Here is a 22,106-nt window from a genome sequence, read left to right as displayed (position 1 = left end):
AGCCAGAGTGAAGGAGTGAGCTACAGCTCCTTGCTATCCTCCTCCCGCTGTGAATTTTTTACAAAATAAACTACAAATCCCAGCATGCCACGCCACTTCCTCGCCCCACCCCCACCGCGCAATGTAAGCCTTTGGGAGGCCTTGTGTGGTTCGCCAGGAGTAGCTCTTTCGTGTCTGCCTCTGTGGTTGAGGAAAGTGCGTGTACTTCTGAGCGAAGGAATGGCCTTGGTGCAAAGATTTCGATGGGGCCGTAAAGGATTTAACGGAAAGAGGGTTTAAGTCATCCGGGCGTGCGTTTGACACCGGGTGTTCCGGGACTTGCGCTTTGCAGTTTCCTTCCCGACCGGCATCAAACTTCAGGCTGAGCAGGCTGAGGTCAGAAGTGCCTGTCAAGATGGAGGTGAACCCCCCGAAACAGGAGCACCTGCTGGCGCTGAAAGGTAAACTTGCGAGCCCGAGCCTCTTTCCTCCGTTACTTTCCCTTACACTCGCTATTTGAAGAATGCCCGACCTAGGCCTTGCCTGTAAACAGGGCACTTAGCCTTCCTGCTCGGTATCGGAGATGCTGGCCACAGTGAAATGCAAACCTAAGCTCCTTTGTGGTCTGTGCTACCACAGCCCCCAGATTTTGGCAGCCCAAGCTTATGCCTCGACCCTGCTGGAGAGATTTGTGTGAACCAGCATAAGTTTCAGCTGGCGTTTAGTGAGTTTGTTTTTTGATTGATTGCTTGTTTGTTTCTGTTTTTTCGAGACAGGGTTTTTGTTTTTGTTTTTTGTTTTTTTCTGTGTAGCCTTGGCTGTCCTGGACTCGCTTTGTAGACCAGGCTGGCCTTAAACTCACAGAGCTCCGCCTGCCTCTGCCTCTCTGAGTGGTGGTATTACAGGCCCCACCGTGACAGGCTGAGTTTGTTTTGCTTTGATTTGTTTTTTTGAATTACTCTTTTACCCCTTCATGGGGGAGGGACGAAGGAAGTTGCCAGGATTTAGCTTATCTGTAGTTACAGTTGCCTGAGAATGCCAAGGATTTAGAAATAAATCTCACTACACGTAATACTTCTTAGATTTGTTGAAATATACTTGACACTGTGGGTTTATTATTATTGTTGTTTGTTTTGTTTTGTTTTGTTTTGTTTCGAGACAGAGTTTCTCTGTGTAGCCCTGGCTGTCTTGCACTTGCTTTTGTAGACCAGGCTGACCTTGAACTCATAGAGATACACCTGCCTCTGCCTACCTTAGTGCACCACTGTGCTCAGCATTGAATAAGTTTTAATGATTTAATTAGACCAGAAAAAAGCTAGCAAGGCATTTTCCTCGAATTTACTTATTGAAAACCTTTTATTTAAAAAATATTTTCAGCTTTATGCTTTCTGCCACAAATGTACTTTTTTCAAAAAAAAATATTAATTTATTTATTACGTATACAATGTTCTGTCTGCATGTAAACCTGCATGCTAGAAGAGGACACCAGATCTCATTATAGATTTTTGTGAGCCACCATATGGTTGCTGGGAATTGAACTCAGGACCTCTGGAAGAGCAGCCAATGAGCGCTCTTAAACTCTGAGCCATCTCTCTACCCCCACAAATGTACTTTTTTGCATTTGGAATGTGCGGTTAACAGGTTATCAGGGCCTTGGACTGGCCTGGGGAAATGCTTACAAGACATTTGAACTAGATTGAATTGCATTTACCTTCCTTAATGCGCCTCTTTTGATATAGTCTATATCCCCCTCCCCTGCCCCACATTTTTTGTGATCTACCTATCTTACATTCCAGAAGCTCACCAGTTCCAGTGATAACATACGATCATTTTTCTGTGGCTACAGTTAACATGACTGTCTCTGAATGTGGAACTAAGAAACATTAGATAATAGAACAATGAAATCTGTAGGTTTCTGCACGAAAACAAGATTGTATCAGTATAAAAGGAACTTACTGTGTATTCATTATCTCGTTCTTACATCTAGTGTGTGGAATAGATACTACTTATCTTTTAAGGTCTAGCAACTTTTCAAGATAACCTATCTAGTAAGAGATCCTGGCAATAATTCAACAAGGCCTTCCTCATCTTTCTAAGATACTATTGCAGCCTAGCAAGTGAAACAAATAGCTTTTTCATAGGCCATGAAATTGTTATGCACATATATTCATAAATTTAAAACAGACGAGTGCATTGGCCCAAGCCTGTAATTCCATCACTCAGGGAGGCAGAAACAGGCAACTCCTGTGAGTTCACTTTGAGCCTGGTATACAAAGAGAGCCAAGGACAGCTAAGGCTACACAGAGAAACTCTGCCTTTAAAACAGTTATATTGGTTGCTAAGTGTGATTTCACACAACTTTGAAGCTACTAAAAATTTCAGGCAAACACTCTACGGACTGAGCTCCATCCCCAGACTCGCCTGCTATTCTTGAAATGAAAATGTATTTTACTCAAAGAGAGCTCTCAAGATTTCAGTTGTCTCTTGAGTATATCAGTGAATAAGTTCAGACAACAACAAAAGATTTCTCAGTGTCCTACCTTACAGTGAAAAGGTGTAAAGAAAGAAATAATTAACTCATTAATTCTTCATCCTTGATCATAAGCCAAAAGGCCAAGAAGTGTTCATTATCAATTATTTAAAGAATATGTCATCAAATTATACCACAACTTACAAATCTTAAGAAAATTTTAGTTATTTTTTTCTTTTCTTTTTGGTTTTTCAAGGCAGGGTTTTCCTGTGTATCCCTGGCTGTCCTGGACTCACTTTGTAGACCAGGCTGGCCTTGAATTCACAGAGATCTGCCTGCCTCTACCTCCCAAGTGCTAGAATTAAAGGCATGCGCCACCACGCATGGCTAATTTTAGTTTTTTTTAGGGGTATAAAAAGATTTTTTAGACAATTAGTTACTTCTTAATTCTTCAGTATCAGACTGGTTTTGTTAAGACATCATGACAGAAATCTAGGTCATAGTTACTGTAGCAATATAAGAAATTTCATTGATTAGTTCTCATGCTGTGGGAGTAAAAGATTATATTTGTATGTGTGCTTGTGTGTGCTTGTTGTGTGTATGTCTGTCTGTGTGTATGTGTTAGAGTACAGAAGAGCCTCTATTATTATACTCATCTTTGGCCTGATTAGGATGCCCAACTGTGGATCAGATCCTGGCTGGCTCCATTCTTGAGGCCCTGTGTGCTGGAATTTCCTGTCACTGCTTTAATTTGGGACGTCATGAGAATTTCTGTATTTGTTCTTCCTCTACACTGGCATTCAGGAGCCATAGAGCTAGTCTCGATACTACTTAAAACCACCTTTATATGAAGCAGACTTTGCCATAGCCCGTTTTCTATCTGGATTAATATGCAAAATTAATCCATTTTCATGTTTTTGATGTTAACTATTGAGAAAGAGATATAATAACTAAATATTTTAGCCTCTGTATTGGTAGAATTCATAAAATTTTAAAGTATAAACGTATTTTATGGCAAATACATTTTTAAGCTAGTAATTTGGAGCAGGGCAAGATGGTACATGTTTTTTTTATCGCAGAAGCAGGTAGATTTTGGTCTTCATGGTAAGTTCCAAGACAGCCAGAATTTTGTGGTAAAACCCTGTCTCAAACTAAAACAAAACAAAAAAATAAATTTAAAACCCTAGGAATTTCATTTTTCTTAATTTTGAAGTCATTGTTTTTTAAACATACATTGGTTTTAGAAGACTATTTTTATTTATATGGATGTTTTGCCTACATGTTGGTACATGTATGTATGTCTGTACACCATGTGCGTACAGTGCCCATGGAGACCAGAAGAGACTGTCAGATACTCTGGACTGTGTAATAGATGGTCATGAACCATCATGTGGGTGCTGGGAATTAAAATGAGTCTTCTGGAAAAACAACCAGTGTTCTTAACCTACTGAGCCATCTTCAGCTCCCCAAAAATTTTAAATATTACATTACATGGTAAGACTTAGGAAACTTTTATTTCTCTTCCGTTTTTAACAACCAGTGTTCTTAAACTACTGAACCATCTCCAGCTCTGCAAAATTTTTAAATATTACATTACATGGTAAGACTTAGAGAACTTTTCTGTTTTTAGAGCTATGATTACCTAACATTTTAATGATGATATTTCAAAGTCCTTTGTATCCATTTAGTTGAGCGTACTATCAGCATTTTCAGGCTAAATGTAATCTTGACTAGAATTCAATTCACATACCTTATTGTTGTAAGAAAAAAAAATTTCAAGTGTGTGATTATAGTTACGTTTGCCATAGCACTTTGTTAAAATACCATATGGGGAATGGTGTTTGGTTTTGCCTTCTTTCTGCCTATCTGTATGCAGGCTGTCCCTACAAAATCTTATTCTTTGCAATACTTCTACTTTAGGTCCTGTTTCTTCTGATTTGACAAGAGAGACAAATTTGTAAATAATCAATTACATTCTAGCTCTGAAGAATTCAGCTAAGAAATTTTCTCTTCATTAAGAGTTAATGGATTAGTGCAGAATGACTACTGAAGTAATATTACATTATCGACCATATGAAAATGATCCCACGCAGCTGGCAAAAATTGTAGAAAAGGCAATCCAAGACTTTCCTACTCACCCTCTATCAAGATTTGTTCCTTGGTTTCCACAAGATGGGTCCAAACTTCCACTCAAGCCTAAAAGATTACCACCAGCCATTTCTGGAGAGGCTGCTGAGACTGTGAAACAGCGCCTAACCATTTCAGAGCCTAGCATTAAGTCACAGAGCTATGACTGCACAGTAGATCTTTTGGAATTTCAAACTAGTGTGAAAATGCAGAACTTAGTCCAGTCACACACACTGAATGAACAGACTAGTTCCGGAAGTTTGGATAAAAATTCAAGAAAAGAAAATCAGCCCAAGAAGAGATCCTGGAGTGTTTCACTTGGCAGTAAACACTGTCCAGAAAAGTTTTTTCCTTTGTCTAAAAAACTGCAAGCTAGTCTAAAGACACTACATTTGCACTCCCTTCATAGAGCAAGATGGACATTAGAAGAAGACAGTGTTTGCAACAACCAGACGCTGGAAGACATTTGGACAAAACTCAATCACCTTATCAGGCACCATGAACTTCCTTCTTGTAATGCTACCATCCAGAGACAGTTAGGCCAAATATGGGTGTTCTGTGACATCATGTATTGTGAATATGTAGGAAGTCTTCTTAAAGAGAGATTATCTCTGGTTGGGAAAATTAATTTATTTGTACATAAGTATGGCGTTATTTTTAGTATGTGAATTCTGATTATCAAAAAATATTCTGAATGAAATAAATAAAACAAATATGGACTGAAATTAACATGAATAAATTTTACTGATCATTACCTTAAATTTTGATGCTTTTTTTATACTGTGAAGAAATAATTGTGTAAATGTGTACAGTTTGTGACCAGTATATAAATAAGTATCTCATTATTTGAAGGCTTGTCAGTCAAGTCAGGAGCATTCTAGATTGTTCATTAGCATTCTTTTAAGTAAACTGTGATGAATTATTGTTTGTAATAAAATTGAAAGTAAGTGTTCTATTTATCCCACTGATTGAGTTTAAATGATTTGAATTTTAATGATTACTTAAAATCCTTACTTACCTAAGTAAATGTGGGCTGTGTGTAAAATTAAAAGTCTTAACACAAGTATGTCTGATTTTTTATTTTCCAGGATTTATCACAAGGTTGCCAATCAAGGGTTAAAAGTTGGGAAATCATAGCACTTTTGTGATAGTTTTGTTATTTTGAAAGGATTATAATAATTAAAAGTATCAGTTTTTAAATCCAAGAATTAAAAGGAGTTTCTTTGTTTTCATATGTGGAAATTTTGAAATTTTCTGATTTACCAAAGATAAATTGCTTTCTACCTCTCTGAGACTCAATTGAGGTGTTGGCAAGTGGTGGTGGCACACGCCTTTAATCCCAGCACGTAAGAGGGAGGCAGAGACAGGTGGATCTGTGTGAGTTCTAGGCCAGCATGGTTTACAGAGTTGACAGGACAGCCAGTGCTACACAGTGAAACCCTGTCTCAAAACAAAACCAAAAAACTGAGAAGTTAAAATTTTTTTACTTCAAATAGCCCAGTCATTCTAAAGAAGAAAAGGTTAATTTCCCATTTACCTAGACAATACTTAAGAGGTTATCAAGGCCTGAGAACTTAGAACCCACCGTTATTTCCTAGAAGCCTTTTATCTTATTTTTAAATTACATGTATGTATTGTGTGAGTGTACATGCTACAGTGCATATATGGAAGACAGCCTGCAGGAATTGGTTGGTTCTTTCCTTCCACCATGTAGCTCCTGGGAATTGCTTTTGTCCACCACCTCCTTGTCTGGTCCTCTAGAAGCCTTTTAAAAGGATGTGCTTAGTGCTCTACGTGGATTCCTGGGACGAGGTGATTCTGCCATTAGCTGATACCATTAAACTCCCGCCCTTTGAAGAGTCCACTGTTTACTCACACATGAGATATACTAGGGAAAGAAAGATAAAGTGTGGAAAGATAAATCAGAGCATTTGGAAAGATACAATCAGCACTTACTCTCTGGGAAGAGGCAGATAATGGGTAGAGAAAGATGAGATGTGGAAGTATCCAACTTATAAACTTTGGTTTGCTTATTTGAACTTTGACCTGGTTTTAGGCACATCTAACTTCATTTCCCAACATAACAAATAGCAAGTGTGGGGGCTTTTGTGGGGGTTTTTTGTTTGTTTGTTTTAGTATTCAAAATGAGTTCTCAGTTAATAAGTAATCTTCAGAAAACACTAAAAGTTAATCTAGGGTTCAATCTTGAATGCCTCTGAGAGCCAAACAGGCGAGGCTATAAAATGCAGTAAAGACACTGAACCTGAGTCTACCTAGTCTCTCAGCTCCTGGCCAAACAAAATGACTATGCAAATTGTACTTGGCCCAGTTCACTAACTTATGACTTTTGCCTTAATTAAGACTTATAATGAAGCCAGGCATGGTGGTGCACACCTTTAATCCCAGTATTTAGGGAGGCGGAGGCAGACAGATCGATGTGATGGTTCAGGGCCAGCCAGATCTACAAAGTGAGTCCAGGACAACCAAGACTACACAGACAAGCCCTGTGTCAAAAAAAAAAAAAAAAAAAAAAAATTATAATGAATGTGTGTTTCCAGGTTTCTATTCTAGGCACTTGTACTATCAGATGTGCCCAGTGATTATCTGATTCCCAAATAAAACTCATGTGTTTTTCTTTTTTTTTTTTTTTTTTTTTTGTGTGTGTGTGTTTTTCTTCTTATGAGACTAAATTGGTATTTTTTGACAAATAGCTTAACATTGAAGCACAGACATAAAATTACTGTCCGATAGCTAGTACTTCCTTTTAGTTGCTCCGTCAGTGTTTCTTGTGTGTGAATACTTACAGAGCCCGAGGACATCCGAGGCCCCTCGAGCATCAGCTACCTTGCTTTGTTTGCTTTGCTTTCCTGATTTAAGGGAAGCGGTCTCTCCCTGACCTGAAGTGTTTCAAGTAGGCTGGGCAAGTTGACCGGCAAGCCCTAAGCGTCCACGTCACCACGCCCAACCTTTCATACGTGGTTTCTGAGGTCTAACACAAGTACATTACCAAGTGAACCATCTCCCCAGCCCACTGCCGGAGTTTCTTAAACCTCGCTTTCACCGGTACAATTTGCTCTTCTCTACCTATATCTTCGGTATTTTTAGATCCATTAGTTCATTATAATATTTGAGATGGTTGTAAACACGCCTTTGATACTGGCACATTTTATTCTGTTCTCTAGAAAAGTACATTGAAACCCTAGCTTTCTTTCTTTTTTTAATAGCCCAAGGAGAGCCAAGCGTGGCACATGTCTTTAATCCCAGCACTGGGGAGGCAAAGGCGGGTGTATCTCCAGGTTCCAGGACAATCTGGGCTGCTGGTGAGACATATTTCAGAAGCACTAAAGGAAGGAACTGGGCGTGGTGACTTGTGGCTATAAAGCCAGCACTTGAAAGGAGATTGAAATTTCAAGGCTAGCCTGAGCTTCATAGCACATTCCATGTCATCTTGGACTATGAATGTGAGACCTTGTCCCAAAACTTCATACAAGAACAATAAAGTTTGAAGAATGAGCTGTTTATGTAATTCTGCTTGCCCAGTATGTGTCTCATAGATTTGCAATCATGTGGTACGCATAGCTGTATTACACACCTGTAATCCCATACTCAGCTAATGAAGGAGGATATAGACCCTGAGCCCATCTAGACTTAACAACAAAACAACAACAAAGATGGGCTTTGGATTTTAGCTATTTAAATTAAGAAGGCTGCCTCTCTCAGGGTACTTACTTGTCTTTGTGTTATATTTAATAATTTTAACTTTTTTTCCTAGTTAAAAAGTAAGAACGGGGCAGGAGAGATTGCTTGGTGATTAAGAGCACCCATATATTGCTCTTGCACAGGAACCAGATTCCGTAATGGTGGCCCACAGCCTTCCGCAACTCTTGTTCCAGAGGACCTTGTGACCGCCTCTGACTAGCTACTTACATGGTACACATACACATATCCAGGCAAAGCATTCAAATACATGAAGATAGATAGACAAATAGATAGATGATAGATCTTTTTTCAAAAGTAAAAGTGAAGGTTGGAGACACCAACACAAGCCTTGAGCTGGTTAACACGGGAATAGAGTCTTGCTTGAATTCCCTGGAATATTTTTAATAAGACTTCACCCCTGTGACCCCAAGTTTACAATTAACAACTGTTTCAGGGACATGTTTTAAACAGTGTGAAGCCACCCCGGTTCTAGTTTAGGTTCTGTCACTAACTTATTTTGCTAATGTGCAAATTGACTTCAGTAGGCATTGTCTGCCTTGTATAATAGGGATAATACTAACCTTGTATAGTGTTAGTACCTATATCTAAGAGCATAACTAAATTATATTAGTATGAAATTGATGAATAATGTGTACTCAACTAAACAATTTAAACATTTTGTCTTTCTTAATTGACAGTGATGCGATTGACTAAGCCGACTTTGTTCACCAATATTCCGGTAACATGTGAAGAGAAAGACTTGCCTGGTATGTAAAGAAAAGTTGAAACTTTAGTGGTCCACTTTATTTTGGAAGGCACTTACCCTTGCCAATATGTGTTGTCTGTACTTTTATGATGTGAATAGTGGCCATCTGAGAGATCAGGCTCATTTATAATCTACAAGTCAAGATGATGTTATGACGAGAGAGAATTTTAGTTTAAGATACATCCATATTTCTAACACTATCAGAATACTACCTATGTCTTCAAATATATGTAGTTCTCGTCTTCCCTGGGTGGCTGTTGACCTCCAGCCCACCAAGGCAGGAAGACAGGAGGAACAGAAGGTGAGGCAAAGGGTTTGGGGGACCACGAGCACAACAGAAATGACCTCCAGAAACTACTTCAGGGAAGTAGCTCAACTTTATTCAGATAGAAAAAGACTATACAGTCCTTGGGGAGTTGATGGGACTTCCAAGATAGGTGTACATAATTAGTTGGAAATAGGTACTTGAAGGATGCTTGATATAGATTAGGAGCACACTCCTAGTATGGGCAGGAACACAGTACCTAATTCTCCTATAGACACAGGGAGGGGAGAGCTTGCAGGGAACTGTGCCAAAGGCTATATAACATTTATTTTATGTATATGAGTGCTCTGTCTGCATGTACATCTGCATGTCAGACGAGGGTATCAGATCTCAGTGTAGATGGTCTTGAGTCACCATGTGGTTGCTGGGAATTGAACTCAGGACCTCTGCAAGAACAGGCAGTGCTCTTAACCGCAGAGCCATCTCTCCAGCACTCCCCAGGTGTCTTGAGCTCTTGGTCCACCTGTCTTAACATGGCAAGTGCTGTGATTACAGGCACAATATGTAACCAGAATTTTTTGACATGAATTTTATGATAGTAAAAATTTTAAATGGCATTTTACATTGTAATGTATATTGAAGTTTAATATTGTAATTAAAAAAATGAATATAAATATTATATCTCAGTTTTTGAGACAGAAACTCACATAGCCCAGGCTGGCCTGAAAGGCACCATGTAGCTGAGATTGGCTCTAAATTCCAAACCTCCTGCCTCCCACTTCTAAATTCTAGGATCTCAGGTTTGCATCACTACACCCAGTTGTATTTGTTTTGAAAAAGTTAATTAAAATTTTAATACTATTTGTGCCCAGATTAAAAAGATATCTGACACTCTCCCTCACTCAACTGCCCGTGGTGCTAGGGGTCAAATCCTCCAGGGCTTTATGGTTTAAAGACAAAAAGACTACTCAGCCCAACCAAAGTCTTAATTGAGAGCCTGTATTAAGCCAGCTGGTAACTGCCTGGAGAGAAATGCTTCTCATAAAGCATCCTCAATGTGGGTAGCTTTTAAAGGAAAAAAAAAAAACACAGAAAAACTGCATCGTATTTGACAGTTGCAAAGACAAGTAAAGCAAGCAATTTAACAGAAGCCCAAAACATGCAGTTAGCTAGAGTTATTTCAACCGTGAGTCTATAGAACAGGGTTGGGGACTTTCCCACGGGACTCTTTACAGCAGATGTAGAAAAAGGGAATATCAATTTCAGGTTAAATCAAAGATGGCTCCAAGTGAAACAAGACAGAGGAAACTGCCCAGTCACATTATGAATACTAGTCAAGTGCTCTCCCACTGAGCTGCCCACTGGTTCCCAGTTCTTTGCATAAGAAAAGCTTGCTTTAAAGGTAGGTGTTAGAAGTAGGTGGCAATGCCTTAACTATATGTGTGTTGTTGGCCCAAGGGCCTCTTCCATCTTTTTCAAGGGAAGCACTAACCTTCCCTCCTTTGGAGGAGTCAGGATCTCCACATGGAGAGCAATGTAGCCAAGGTACCTGGGTCCAGGAGGGCCTGCAGGGACGATGCTCCACCCAGGGACCTTGCATGGAGAGGACCTAGACCCCCGTTCAGGAGAGGCCAATTGGCTGCTCAGTTTCCGGGTCGGTTCCCTAGTGAGGAGTACAGGGTCTGCGTCTAACATGAACTCATTGGCCAGCTCTTTGATCACTTTTCCCGGGGCGGGGGGTTGGGGAGGGAGGCCGCAGGAAAGGTGATTAAAGAGCTGGCCACAGAAGAAAACAATGAAGCCAGTCCTGATGAGACCTGATAGACTAGGGTCAGATAGAAGGGAAGGAGGTTCTCTCCTAACAGGGGACTAGAGAAAGGGCATGGGGGGAGGAGAGGAGGGGGGGGCTGCAGCAGGGATACAGAGTGAATGAATTGTCGTGAATGGATATGTAAATAAAGTTAAATTTTACAAAAAGGTAGGTGTTAGAGTTTTGTTTTTCTTTTGCTGCAGGTGATCTCTTCAACCAGTTAATGAGAGATGATCCTTCAACTGTAAATGGTGCAGAGATTTTAATGTTGGGAGAAATGTTGACTCTACCCCAAAATTTCGGGTAAGAAATGATAGATTTACATAAGATGCACAGCAGTCCCCGAAAGCTCTTGTATCATATTTGTATATAGAGTAGGAAAGTGAGGCTAATGCAATAAGTGGTAAAAACATATAAATTGCTCTTGATTCTGTTTTTATTTTTTACAAGAGCAATGTAGTAACTAGTGATTCTAAATATGACTGTAGCGTTTTAACTTTGTTCTTTGAATTGTGGCTAAAGGTACAGGTTTTGTACATGCTGGTTATGTGCTCTGCCACAGCACTGTCAACAGCCCTAGCCCTGGCTTACACTGACTGTGCCTTTAGCTGAACTAATCAATGTGGCTATCATTTTCAGAGCAGCTCTTACTCGGCCTCATTCACAGCTCTCTCTATTTACAAAATATATCAGACTTAGCAGCTAGTCAGAAAATAAATGTTTTCATTTCTTTTCTCATCAGTAGTTAATAATCTGGTTTCACTGTTTTGCAACTGAGAAAATTTGAAGGAACTTTTTAGGGTTCAGTATTTTTTGTTGTTGTTGTTGTTGTTTTATTTAAGCTTACATGGTATAATCATAAACTTGGAAATGTATTGATATAAAGTTATTAAAATTATATAGAGTTAGTGGCTAAGGAGGTGGCTCAGCCATTAAGAGCACAGGCTGTTCTTACAAAGGACCTGGGCTCAATTCCCAATACCCAAATGGTTGCTCACAACTGCCTGTTCATAACTCCAATTCCAAGAAATCTGAGTCTTTCTTCAGGTCTCCACATGTACTGCACGCATGTAGTCCACAGACGTACTTGCAGGCAAAGCACCCATACATGTAAAACATCATACAATGTTTTAAAAAAAGTTATATAGTGTAAAACCAGTAGTCATTTTTTAAGGAAAGTAATAGCAAAGTTCTCCAAGACAAATTAACTTGGAACTTTTAGATTTAGAGCATAAGTCATTTAAAAAATGAAAATGACATTCCAATGTATTCAGCTAGAAATCTTCTGACAGCATAGCAATGATTACAGTGACCATTATTTCCAGGATGGCCAGAAATTTGTATAGCAGTTGACGACAGTATTATCTCATGTGTAATTATACTCTCACTCTGAAGTGCAGTAGGTAATAAATGAACAGCCTAATGAAAACAGAGAGCATAGAAGAAACATTTCCTCGACCCTAAAACAAAGGTTGCTGAAGAAAGAGTTCCCTGACCCTCAGTAAATGTTCTTCCACCTGAAGTTCTTACTTGACAGAGTGATTTCCTTAAGGACTGAATGAGTTTCTGCCTAAATGCTGTTTCATTTCATAGGAATATATTTTTAGGAGAGACCTTTTCCAGTTATATCAGTGTTCACAATGACAGCAATCAAGTTGTAAAAGATATATTGGTGAAGGTAAGTGACATTCTTATTTGTAAAGCGTTTTATTTGGATAAAAAGTTTCATTTCTCCTGAGCCTTGGAAACCTCATTAAAATTAACAGTCAATCAATACTAGAATTTTTGTTTTGTTTTGCTTGTTTGTTTCTCATTTTTTAAAAAAAATTATTATTATCATTTATTACAATTAATTCAATTTGTATTCCAGCTGTAGCCCCCTCCCTTGTCTCCTCCCAATCCCACCCTCCTTCCCTCCTCTCCGTATGCCCTTTCCCTAGTCCACTGGTAGAGGAGGTCCTCCTCCCCTTCTATTTGACCCTAGCCTATCAGGTCTCATCAGGACTGGTTGCATTGTCTTCCTCTGTCACCTATGGGGCAGTGATCCGAGAGCCTGCCACTGAGTTCATGCCAGAGAAAGCCCCTGCTCCCCTACTAGGGATCCCACCTGGAGACTGAGTCTATGGGCTATATCTGAGCAGGGGTTTTAGGTCCTTGGTTGGGGTATCAGTCTCTGCAGGGGCCTCAGGGCTCAGGTTTTTTTTGTTGTTGTTGTTGTTTGTTTGTTTATTTGTTTGTTTTGGCTCTGTTGGTCTCCTTTGGGAGCTCCTGTCCCCTCCAGGTCTTTCTGTCTCCCTCTTCTTTCCTAAGATTCCCTGTACTCTGCCCAAAGTTTGGCTATGAGTCTCAGCCTCTGCTTTGATACCTCAATCAGTAGAGTCTTTCAGAGGCTGTCTGTGGTAAGCTCCTGTCCTGTTCCCTGTGTTCTCCTGCTTCCGATGTCTGGATGTCTTTCGAATTTGACCTTCTGAATGAGGATTAAGCATCTTCCCCTGGGGTCTTCCTTGTTTTTTAGCTTCTTTAGGAATTCAAATTTTAGTATGTTTATCCTATATTATATGGCTAATATCCACGATTTCCTTATTTTTAATAGCTGAGAAGTAGTTCATTATGTAAACGTACCACAATTCTTTATTCATTCCTCCGTTGAGGGACATCTAGGTTGTTTCCAGATTCTGGCTATTACGAATAAAGCTGCTACCAACATGGTTGAGCAAATGTCCTTGTTGTGTACTTGAGACTCTTTTTGGTATATGCCTAGGAGTGGTATAGTCTGGATCTTGAGATAGCACTATTCCTAGTTGTCTGAGAAAGCACCAGATTGATTTCCAGAGTGGTTGTATAAGTTTACATTCCCACCAGCAATGGAGGAGTGTTCCCCTTTCTCTACAACCTCTCCAGCATGTGTTGTCATTTGAGTTTTTTGGTTTTTTGAGACAGGGTTTCTCTCTGTAGCCTTGGCTGTCACAGAGATCCACCTGCCTCTGCCTCCCTGAGTGCTGGGATTACAGGCTTGCACCACCACACCAGGCTCAATACTAGAATTTTTAAATGTCACTAACAAACACTGATGATTATGTAACAGTACCAAATATTATGGAATCCATGGAAACATTTTTCTTCTATTCAAGGTTTTTGATAGATGAGAAAATTACTGTTAGTTCAAATAATAGTTGTAATGTTTATGCAACTAACATAATAGTACTTGAAAGACTTAGGAGGAAACATGCTGAAAGTCACTCTATAGTTGCAGGGAGGCATAGTAGAGGAGAGAAAGGCAAGAGGATCTTGGAAGACAGGCAGAACTTAGGGGAAGAGAATAGGACAGAGGGAGACTAAATCAGTAAATGCTTTTAGAGGAAAACAAAATCTCACATGCCATGTCAGATGGTAAAGATATTTAGTACAGTGTCTTGAAAGCCAGGCTAATATTTTAGCCGAAAAAACAAAAAACAGTTTTTTCAGACAGTGGGCACTAGGCTTTTACTAAAAATATTCAGTTTGTGTTGGGAAGGCTAATGACATCACCATGTGGGGTACCTTGTAGAAAACTGACCAGTCAGAAGACTCTTGAAGTATTTGAGAAGTCAAAAGCTAGAATATGCAACTTTGTTCACAACTTGAAGTGTTTTCAAAAGAGAAAGGGCTTAGATAAAGGAAGTATAAATTCACTATGTGGATAAATGGGTAAAGGAATGTGGTTTATATATACAGTAGAGTTCTGCTCAGCTGTAGAGAAAAGGAATGTCTGTTGTTTGCCAGAGAGTAAATGGAAGGAGCATCATATTAAACAAGAGATGGGAAATTGCCAGACTGTGTGTTTTCATTCATCTGCAGAATTTGAACTTTAAAATATATGAACTGTGTGTGTGTCTGTGTCTGTGTCTGTGTGTGTGTGTGGACAGGTCACTGGGGAGGCTAAAGGGAGAGAGAGGAGGGAGAGAAAAAACTTACATGTTTTATGTTTCATCTCATACATTGAACATATATTTTAAATGATATGTATGAGATATAAAAATAGGAGACAAGCTATTTGTAGACCAGTGTGAGGAAAAGAGGGACAGGGGAATTGATGAAAGAGTAAATATGAACAAAATACAATCATACCCATGTATGAGAATATCATATACCTGTTATTTACATCCTTACTAAAAATTAATTTTAAAAAATATGTGAAGAGAAGTTGATTCAAAGCTGTCTTTCAGCGGGGAATTGGATTATAAGAATCTTGTTAAAAGGAAACAACTACAGTGGTTTGAAGTTGATCTGCAGTTTTACAGTCATAAGGATCTCAGAAAATAGTTATTTCAAGTCTCATATATCAAGCTTCAGAAGATATGTAAATATATGTGTCAGAAATGGACCGGGTCTGTACCCTTCACCAGATTAAAGCTTGGTAGAGCACACAGCCTATTTAATAAGACTTTTAAACTAATAAAGGGTTTGGTTTGGTTTGGTTTTTTTTTTTTTTTAATGATTAAAAAGAAACAACATTCTATGATATGTAGAAACCTTGTGAAATTCAAAATTTTCCTAACTGAAGTCTTTTTGACAGAGCTATGCTTATTTATTATTGTATAATTTGTGACTGGCTCCGACCCAGCTGCAATGTAAATCTGTAGTTCAAATAGAGACTGTAGCCTGGAAAATCTAAAATATGTGTGTTGCATAGCCTTGTAAAGAGAGAGTTTCTAGCCTTGTTAGTCATCTTCCATAGCACCTCTCCAGAAAACAGAAACTTCACAAACACAGGGGTTTTGGTCTGGTTTGTTGTCTGATACATTTCCAAATTTTAGAACAGGCTCTGGCATGTATTAGGAATTAGGAATAAATGTCCAGTACAACGTTATTAATCATGTCAAAAAAGAGAAAGAAGTACTTAGTCATATACAGGGTTGCTATGATTAATGATAATAAAGAATGACACATGAGCTTAGCCGGTGATCTCCTATTGTACATAGGACAGAAAGCCAATCAACTGAGTGATGCCCCTCCCATGTGAAAGTATATTCAATATTCTGAAACTCTGCTTCATTGTATATGAGTTGTCCTAACCTTGGGCGAGTGGTTACTTTTCTATATCTGTTCTTCATTGTCTATACGATGAAATAATACTAGGCTTTTCCTACTTCAGAATTATGAGAATTAAATGACCAGTGGGCTAACAGCCAGGGATTGTACATGGTAAGTTTCCAATTGATGTGAGTCACTATTTTATAACTGAGCATAACAAAAGAGACAGCATTATTAGATATCCCACTTGAAAAAATGACCAACACTAAGAAAGTTAGGTTAGAATTAACTACAAAATAGGTGTGGAGGTTTGAATAGGTACTACGCCCGTAGACTCGTGTGTGAATGCTTGGCCCATAGAGAGTAGCACTATTGGGAGGTGTGGCCTTGTTGAAGAAAGCATAAAACTGTGATGGCAGACTTGCAGGTCTCCTATGTTGAAGCCCTGCCCAGTGTGCTGCACAGCCTCCTTCTGCTGCCCTCAGATCAAAATGTAGAACTCAGCTCCTCCAGCACCACGTCTGCCTACACCCTGCCACGTTTCCCGCCATGACAACAGTGGGCTAACCCTCTGAAGCTGTAGGCCCGCCCCAGCTAAATTATTTTCTTTATGAGAGCACCGTGGTCATGGTGTCTCTTCACAGTAGTAACCCGGCTAAGACACTGGTTGGAAATAAGGGGCTGGAGAGTTGCCTCAGTAGTGGTGTGGCCGCTACACAAGTAACACTTGGCATGTTACCTTGGCCATATGTCAGCTGACCTGGAAAGCTGCTGGCTTTGTAGAGGGCCTGGAACAGGAGAAGGCTCTGAAACGGGTCCAGGCTGCTGTGCAGGCTGCTCTAACACGTAGACCATAGGATCCAGCAGACCAGGTGGTACTTAAGGTGTCAGTGGCAGATGGGGATGCTGTTTGGAGCCTTTGGCAGGCCCCATAGCTGAATCAAGGAAGAGACCTTTGGGATTTTGGAGCAAGGCTCTACCATCATTTGCAGACACCTGCTCTCCCTTTGAAAGGCAGCTCTTGGCCTGCTGTTGGGCCTTAATGGAAACTGAACATTTGACAATGGGCCACCAAGTTATCATGTGACCTGAGGTAGATGTCATCTGACCCACCAAGTCATAAAGGAGGACGTGCACAGCAGCAATTCATTATACATGGAAGCAGTTTTTATGTGATTGGGCCAGAACAGATCCTGAAGATACAAGCAAGTTACAGGAAGAATTTACCCAAATGCCTACTCCCGTTATATATTACTCAACAACCAAGTAGGTAGTGCTGACTGCTGCCAGGCAAGCACCTGTCAGCTCATGAGGTGTGGAGGTATGCCTGTGACAGGCTGACTGAGGAGACTGGGCTGGGTTACTAATGCTCTGCGAGTCGTGGAGGCACCATGCCGAAGCAGACAACTGCAGCCTGAGAACCCATCTCTGGGACAAGCCTGAAAGATACGGGTGAAGGGAAACCTTCACAGTAGGCAGAACTTCGGGCAGTAGACATGGTCATACATTTTGTTTGGAAGAAGAAATGGCCAGATGTGGGATTGTTCACAGATTCATGGGCTGTAGCCAATGGATTGGCTGGAAGGTCAGGGACTTGGAAAGACATGATTGGGAAATTGGTGAAAAAGACATCTGGGGAAGAAGTATGTGGAGAAATCTCTCCAGAGGGACAGAGGATGTGAAAATACTTGTGTTCCATGTAATGCTCATCAAAAGATGACTTCAACTAAGGAGGAGTTCAGTAACCAAGTAGATTGGATGACCCATTCCGTGGACAGTCAGCCTCTTTCCCCAGCTATCCCTGTCATTGCCCAGGGGAGCCATGAGTGGCCATGGTGGCAGAGATGGGGGTTATGCATGGGCTCAACAGCATGAACTTCTGCTCACCAAGGCTGACCTGGCTGTAGCTGCTGCTGAGTACCAGATATGCCAGTATAGCAGACAATAGCAGTATATTGTCTTGTTTTGTGTGTCAATTTGACACAAGCTAGTCATCATCAGAGAGGAGAGAGCTTCAGTTGAGAAAATGCCTCTCTGAGATCCAGCTGTAAGGCATTTTCTCAGTTAGTGATTGAGGACTCATGGTAGGTGTTACCATCCCTGAGCTGGTGGTTCTGGGTTCTATAAAAAAGCAGGCATTAACCAGAATCCCGTCATGGCCTTTGCCTCAGCTCCTGCCTCCTGGCTTCTGCACTGTTAGAGTTTCTGTCCTGACTTCATTCAGTGATGAACATCATTGTGGAAGTGTAAGCCAAATAAAGCCCTTCCTCCCCAACTTGCTTTTGGTCATGGTGTTTTGTTGCAGCAATAGAAACCCTAACTAAGACAAGCAGAGACCAACATTGAGCCCCAGATACCCCCCCCCCCCGGTTACTTAGGGCTGCTAATGCCCTTAAATCAACAGGCTAAGAAAGGAATAACACTAATAGGAGAAGTGCTTGATCCACATTATCATGGGAAAGTTGGATCGCTTCTCCACAGTGGAGGTAAGAAAGATTATGTCTGTAGAGCAGGAGATCCTTTATCTCATCTTTTGGTACTACTGTATCCTGTGGTTAAATCCAATGGGGAACTACAACAGCCTAATCCAGGCAGGATGGCAAAGGGCACAGACCCATCTGGAATGAAGGTATGGGTCACTCCTCCAGAAAAAGAACCAAGGCCTGCTAAGGTTATTGCTGAGAATGGAGGAAATACAGAATGGGCAGTAGAAGAAGCTAAGGCCATTTGACTAACATCAGAAACAAGGATTAGAGTTGACATGAGAGTTTCTGTTGTATTTTGTAAAGAATGCATTTATACAGATATTCTTGTTTTCTTTCCTCAACTTTTTTTTTTATCATGTGATGTAACATCAGTAAAGAGAATACCAATGGTTTCATATTTAGGTTTGAAATACAAAAGAATGTCCCTCAAGGGACATTACCACTTATTCTAAATTTTTAATGCGTTTGGTGTTATATGAGGGTTAGTTATATTATGTTAGGCATAATTATGACATGGTTAATATGTAATGTGTTTGCAGTTATATGAGGAATAGTCATACTATGTTTAGGCATAATTATGACCTGGTTATTGTTTCCGTTTGAAAAAAATCACAACATAAGGAGACATGATTGTGTGTCATGTTGACTAGGGCTGGACTTGTGATGGATATTCTTAGTTGTCAACTTGACTACATCTGGAAAACATAAAAATGGAGGAGACACCTATAAGGGATTTTTTTTTAACTTAATTTGAAATAGGAAGATCCACTTCTAATCTGCATCTTTAAGTTAAGAAGACACACACCTTTAATCCCAATCTTTTGAGCCAGTAAAAGACAGACCTTTAATCTAGATCTTGAGTCAGGAAGACATACCTTTTAATATGGGCCTTCCCTTCCGTGGAAGTCTGTATAAAGACTTGGAAAAAGAAAGCTTTTGTTCTTTGCCTGCTTGCCCACACCTTGCTACTAAGTCAATTCCTTTACTGGCATTAGAGCCTACTTGAGAATTCCAGCCTTCTGAGACATCCAGCCTCGTGGACTGAGAAACTACTAGATTCTGGGGCTTTCCATTCACAGCTAGCTATTGTTGGATTAACTGGATTACAGTTTGTAAGTGTTTCTCAACCTGTGGGTCATGACCCCTTTGGGTCAAATGACTTTTTCATAGGGGTTGCCTAAGACCACCAGAAAACATAGATATTTACATTACGATTCAGAACAATAGCAAAATTACAGTAACAAAATAGAAAGGAAAATAATATTTATGGTTGGGGTCACCACAACATGAGAAACTATATTAGAGGGTCACAGCATTAGGAAGGTTGAGAACCACTGCTGTAAATCATTCTAATAAACCCCTTTGTATTTATATGTAAAGAGATGAATTCTATAAACTCTGTTACTCTAGAGATCTCTGACTAATACAGCCAGGTACTATGATGTAGAAATAAGCAGGAAAAGGCAAGAGGTTTCTGCCTCTGTAGACACTTCTAGTATGGGAAACAGAAGGAAAAAAATTACAACTAAAGTAATTTTAGATTGTAATAGATGTTTCAAACAAATTAAGCACTTATAGCCAATAATTAATATAGAAGGAGATTGCTATTTAAGTTAAAATAACAAATGTTCAATTCAATATTATTTTCTAGCTCTATAGTTAAATTAGCTTCTAACACCTAATTATATATTTGAGTGATTATCTTTCAGTGTTGCGTTGTCAAGCATTTATATAATCTGCTTTTTAATAAACTATCTAATATATATTACATATATATAAACATAAAACTATAGATAGATAGGGAGGGAGATAGATCGATACTAAACTCCATTAATATGTATTTTAAAACCCTGTGTTAGGCCTGGAGAGATGGCTCAGTAGGTAAGAACACTGACTACTTTCCCAGAGGACCCAGATTCAGTTCCTACACCTACATAACAGCTCATCTCTGGCTCTGATTCCAAGGAATCTCATGCCCACTCTGATCTCCCTAGGCAGTACATGTACATGGAGCTCTTAAGAGCAGGCAAAACACTCATACACATACAATTAAATCAAAATGTTAATGGAGGGATGAAGAGATGGCTAACTGTCTGTAATGCCAATTTCAAGGGATCTGACACCTTCACACTAAATGCACATAAAAAAATTTTAAAAAAATCTTAATGGAAACACACACACGTCTGTGTGTGCAAGCTGAGCACCATGGCTCACACCTATAGTCTCGGTACTCGTGAGGTAGAAGCGGGAAAGCCAGAAGTTCAAAGTCATATTTAGCTACACAGGAGGTTTGAGACTAGCCTGAGCTATGTAAGACTCTTGTCTCAAAGGAAAAAAAAAAAGAGAGAAAAAAAAGCCCTCTTATGTTCATACTGATAATACAATCAAGTCTAGCATGTAGCAGTGTAGACTTACCTGATTTTCTGATTTGTACCTTTTTTATTCCAGGTGTGAAAATTTATCTCTTGTGTTATCCATAATTACATATGCACATATATTTTTTCAGTTTCTTTAATAGCATATGTAATATATACATATTTATATACTTAAGTGTATACATATATACATATATAGATATATGTGTATCTTTACATACATGTATATAAAAACCATACATGCCCATACATATATACATGCTTGTCTAGTTACCTAGCCCTATGAAAACAAATGCTCTAGCTGTATAACTTGTTTTGTCTTTTGATTTAGACAATAATCTGTTTTCCATATTTAGGGCTTCCCCCCCCTTCTCTTCCTCCTACTATGCTTGTTATCTTCATTCTAGTACTGTTAAGTTCATGTTACTATTTGTATTGATTTTGGATAGTCTCTGCTTTCTGGTTGGTTTCATTGAGCATTGATATTGCAGTTTGTATTGTGTGTGGTCTTGCCATGGTCCCAAGCATCAGAGTTGTACAGAAAAGTTTTCACAGGAATACATGCTCTCCTTTTATTCCTACTTTCTCATTTTTATTTCTCCTTTGAACCTTTTTTTTTTTTTCAGTTTCTTTAATAGTGTATGTTAATTATATAATGCAGTGGGTTTCATTGTGAAGTTTGATACGGCACACAATTGCCCCTCATTAGCCCCTCTGCCCTCCCCTCTCCCTGGTCTTCTTCCTCTTCCAAGATGACCAGCCAGGTATCCTGCTGTCCTTTCCACAATGCCACACATACCCTGTAGGTGTCTAACTACCTCATGTGGAAACCTCTGACCTCTTTCTTTCAAGGCGGATCTTCAGACAAGTTCTCAGCGTCTAAACCTTTCAGCCTCCAATGCTGCTGTGGCTGAACTTAAGCCTGATTGTTGTATTGATGATGTCATACACCATGAAGTAAAGGAAATTGGGACGCACATGTAAGGATTAAGCTTTACTCATTTATTTTTTTTTTGTTTCCTTTCTTTTGTCTTTTGTGTATTTTTAAAATCTATATTACTTGGATATATGTGTGTGTGTGTGTGTGTGTGTGTGTGTGTGTGTGTGTGTGTGTGT

At 39.5% G+C, this 22,106-nt stretch overlaps 2 protein-coding genes and 1 pseudogene across 5 annotated transcripts in view; 2 read left to right on the top strand and 1 right to left on the bottom strand.

Annotated features, from left to right (window-relative positions):
* Positions 1-364: 364 nt before the first annotated feature.
* Positions 365-5,695, top strand: Shld3 (shieldin complex subunit 3). Its single transcript, XM_055601900.1, has 2 exons — positions 365-440; positions 4,370-5,695. Exon 2 carries the CDS (start codon positions 4,489-4,491, stop codon positions 5,242-5,244), a length of 756 nt encoding a protein of 251 aa, XP_055457875.1. The 5' UTR covers positions 365-440; positions 4,370-4,488; the 3' UTR covers positions 5,245-5,695.
* Trappc13 (trafficking protein particle complex subunit 13) overlaps positions 365-22,106 on the top strand; it is a 36,533-nt gene continuing 14,791 nt past the window's right edge. For all 4 annotated transcript variants that reach the window (XM_055601895.1, XM_055601894.1, XM_055601893.1 and 1 more), the window contains exons 1-5: positions 365-440; positions 8,974-9,042; positions 11,320-11,419; positions 12,710-12,794; positions 21,843-21,970. In XM_055601895.1, the coding sequence (XP_055457870.1) occupies positions 395-440; positions 8,974-9,042; positions 11,320-11,419; positions 12,710-12,794; positions 21,843-21,970 (428 nt within the window). In that variant the 5' untranslated portion in view covers positions 365-394. The remainder of the gene's footprint in view (positions 441-8,973; positions 9,043-11,319; positions 11,420-12,709; positions 12,795-21,842; positions 21,971-22,106) is intronic.
* LOC129672494 (U6atac minor spliceosomal RNA) lies at positions 10,704-10,820 on the bottom strand (annotated as a pseudogene).

The sequence above is a fragment of the Psammomys obesus genome, unplaced genomic scaffold (genome assembly GCF_907164565.1).
Source record: "Psammomys obesus unplaced genomic scaffold, mPsaObe1.curated_primary_1811, whole genome shotgun sequence".
NCBI lineage: Eukaryota > Metazoa > Chordata > Mammalia > Rodentia > Muridae > Psammomys > Psammomys obesus.
This window is presented reverse-complemented; position numbering and strand designations above follow the sequence as displayed.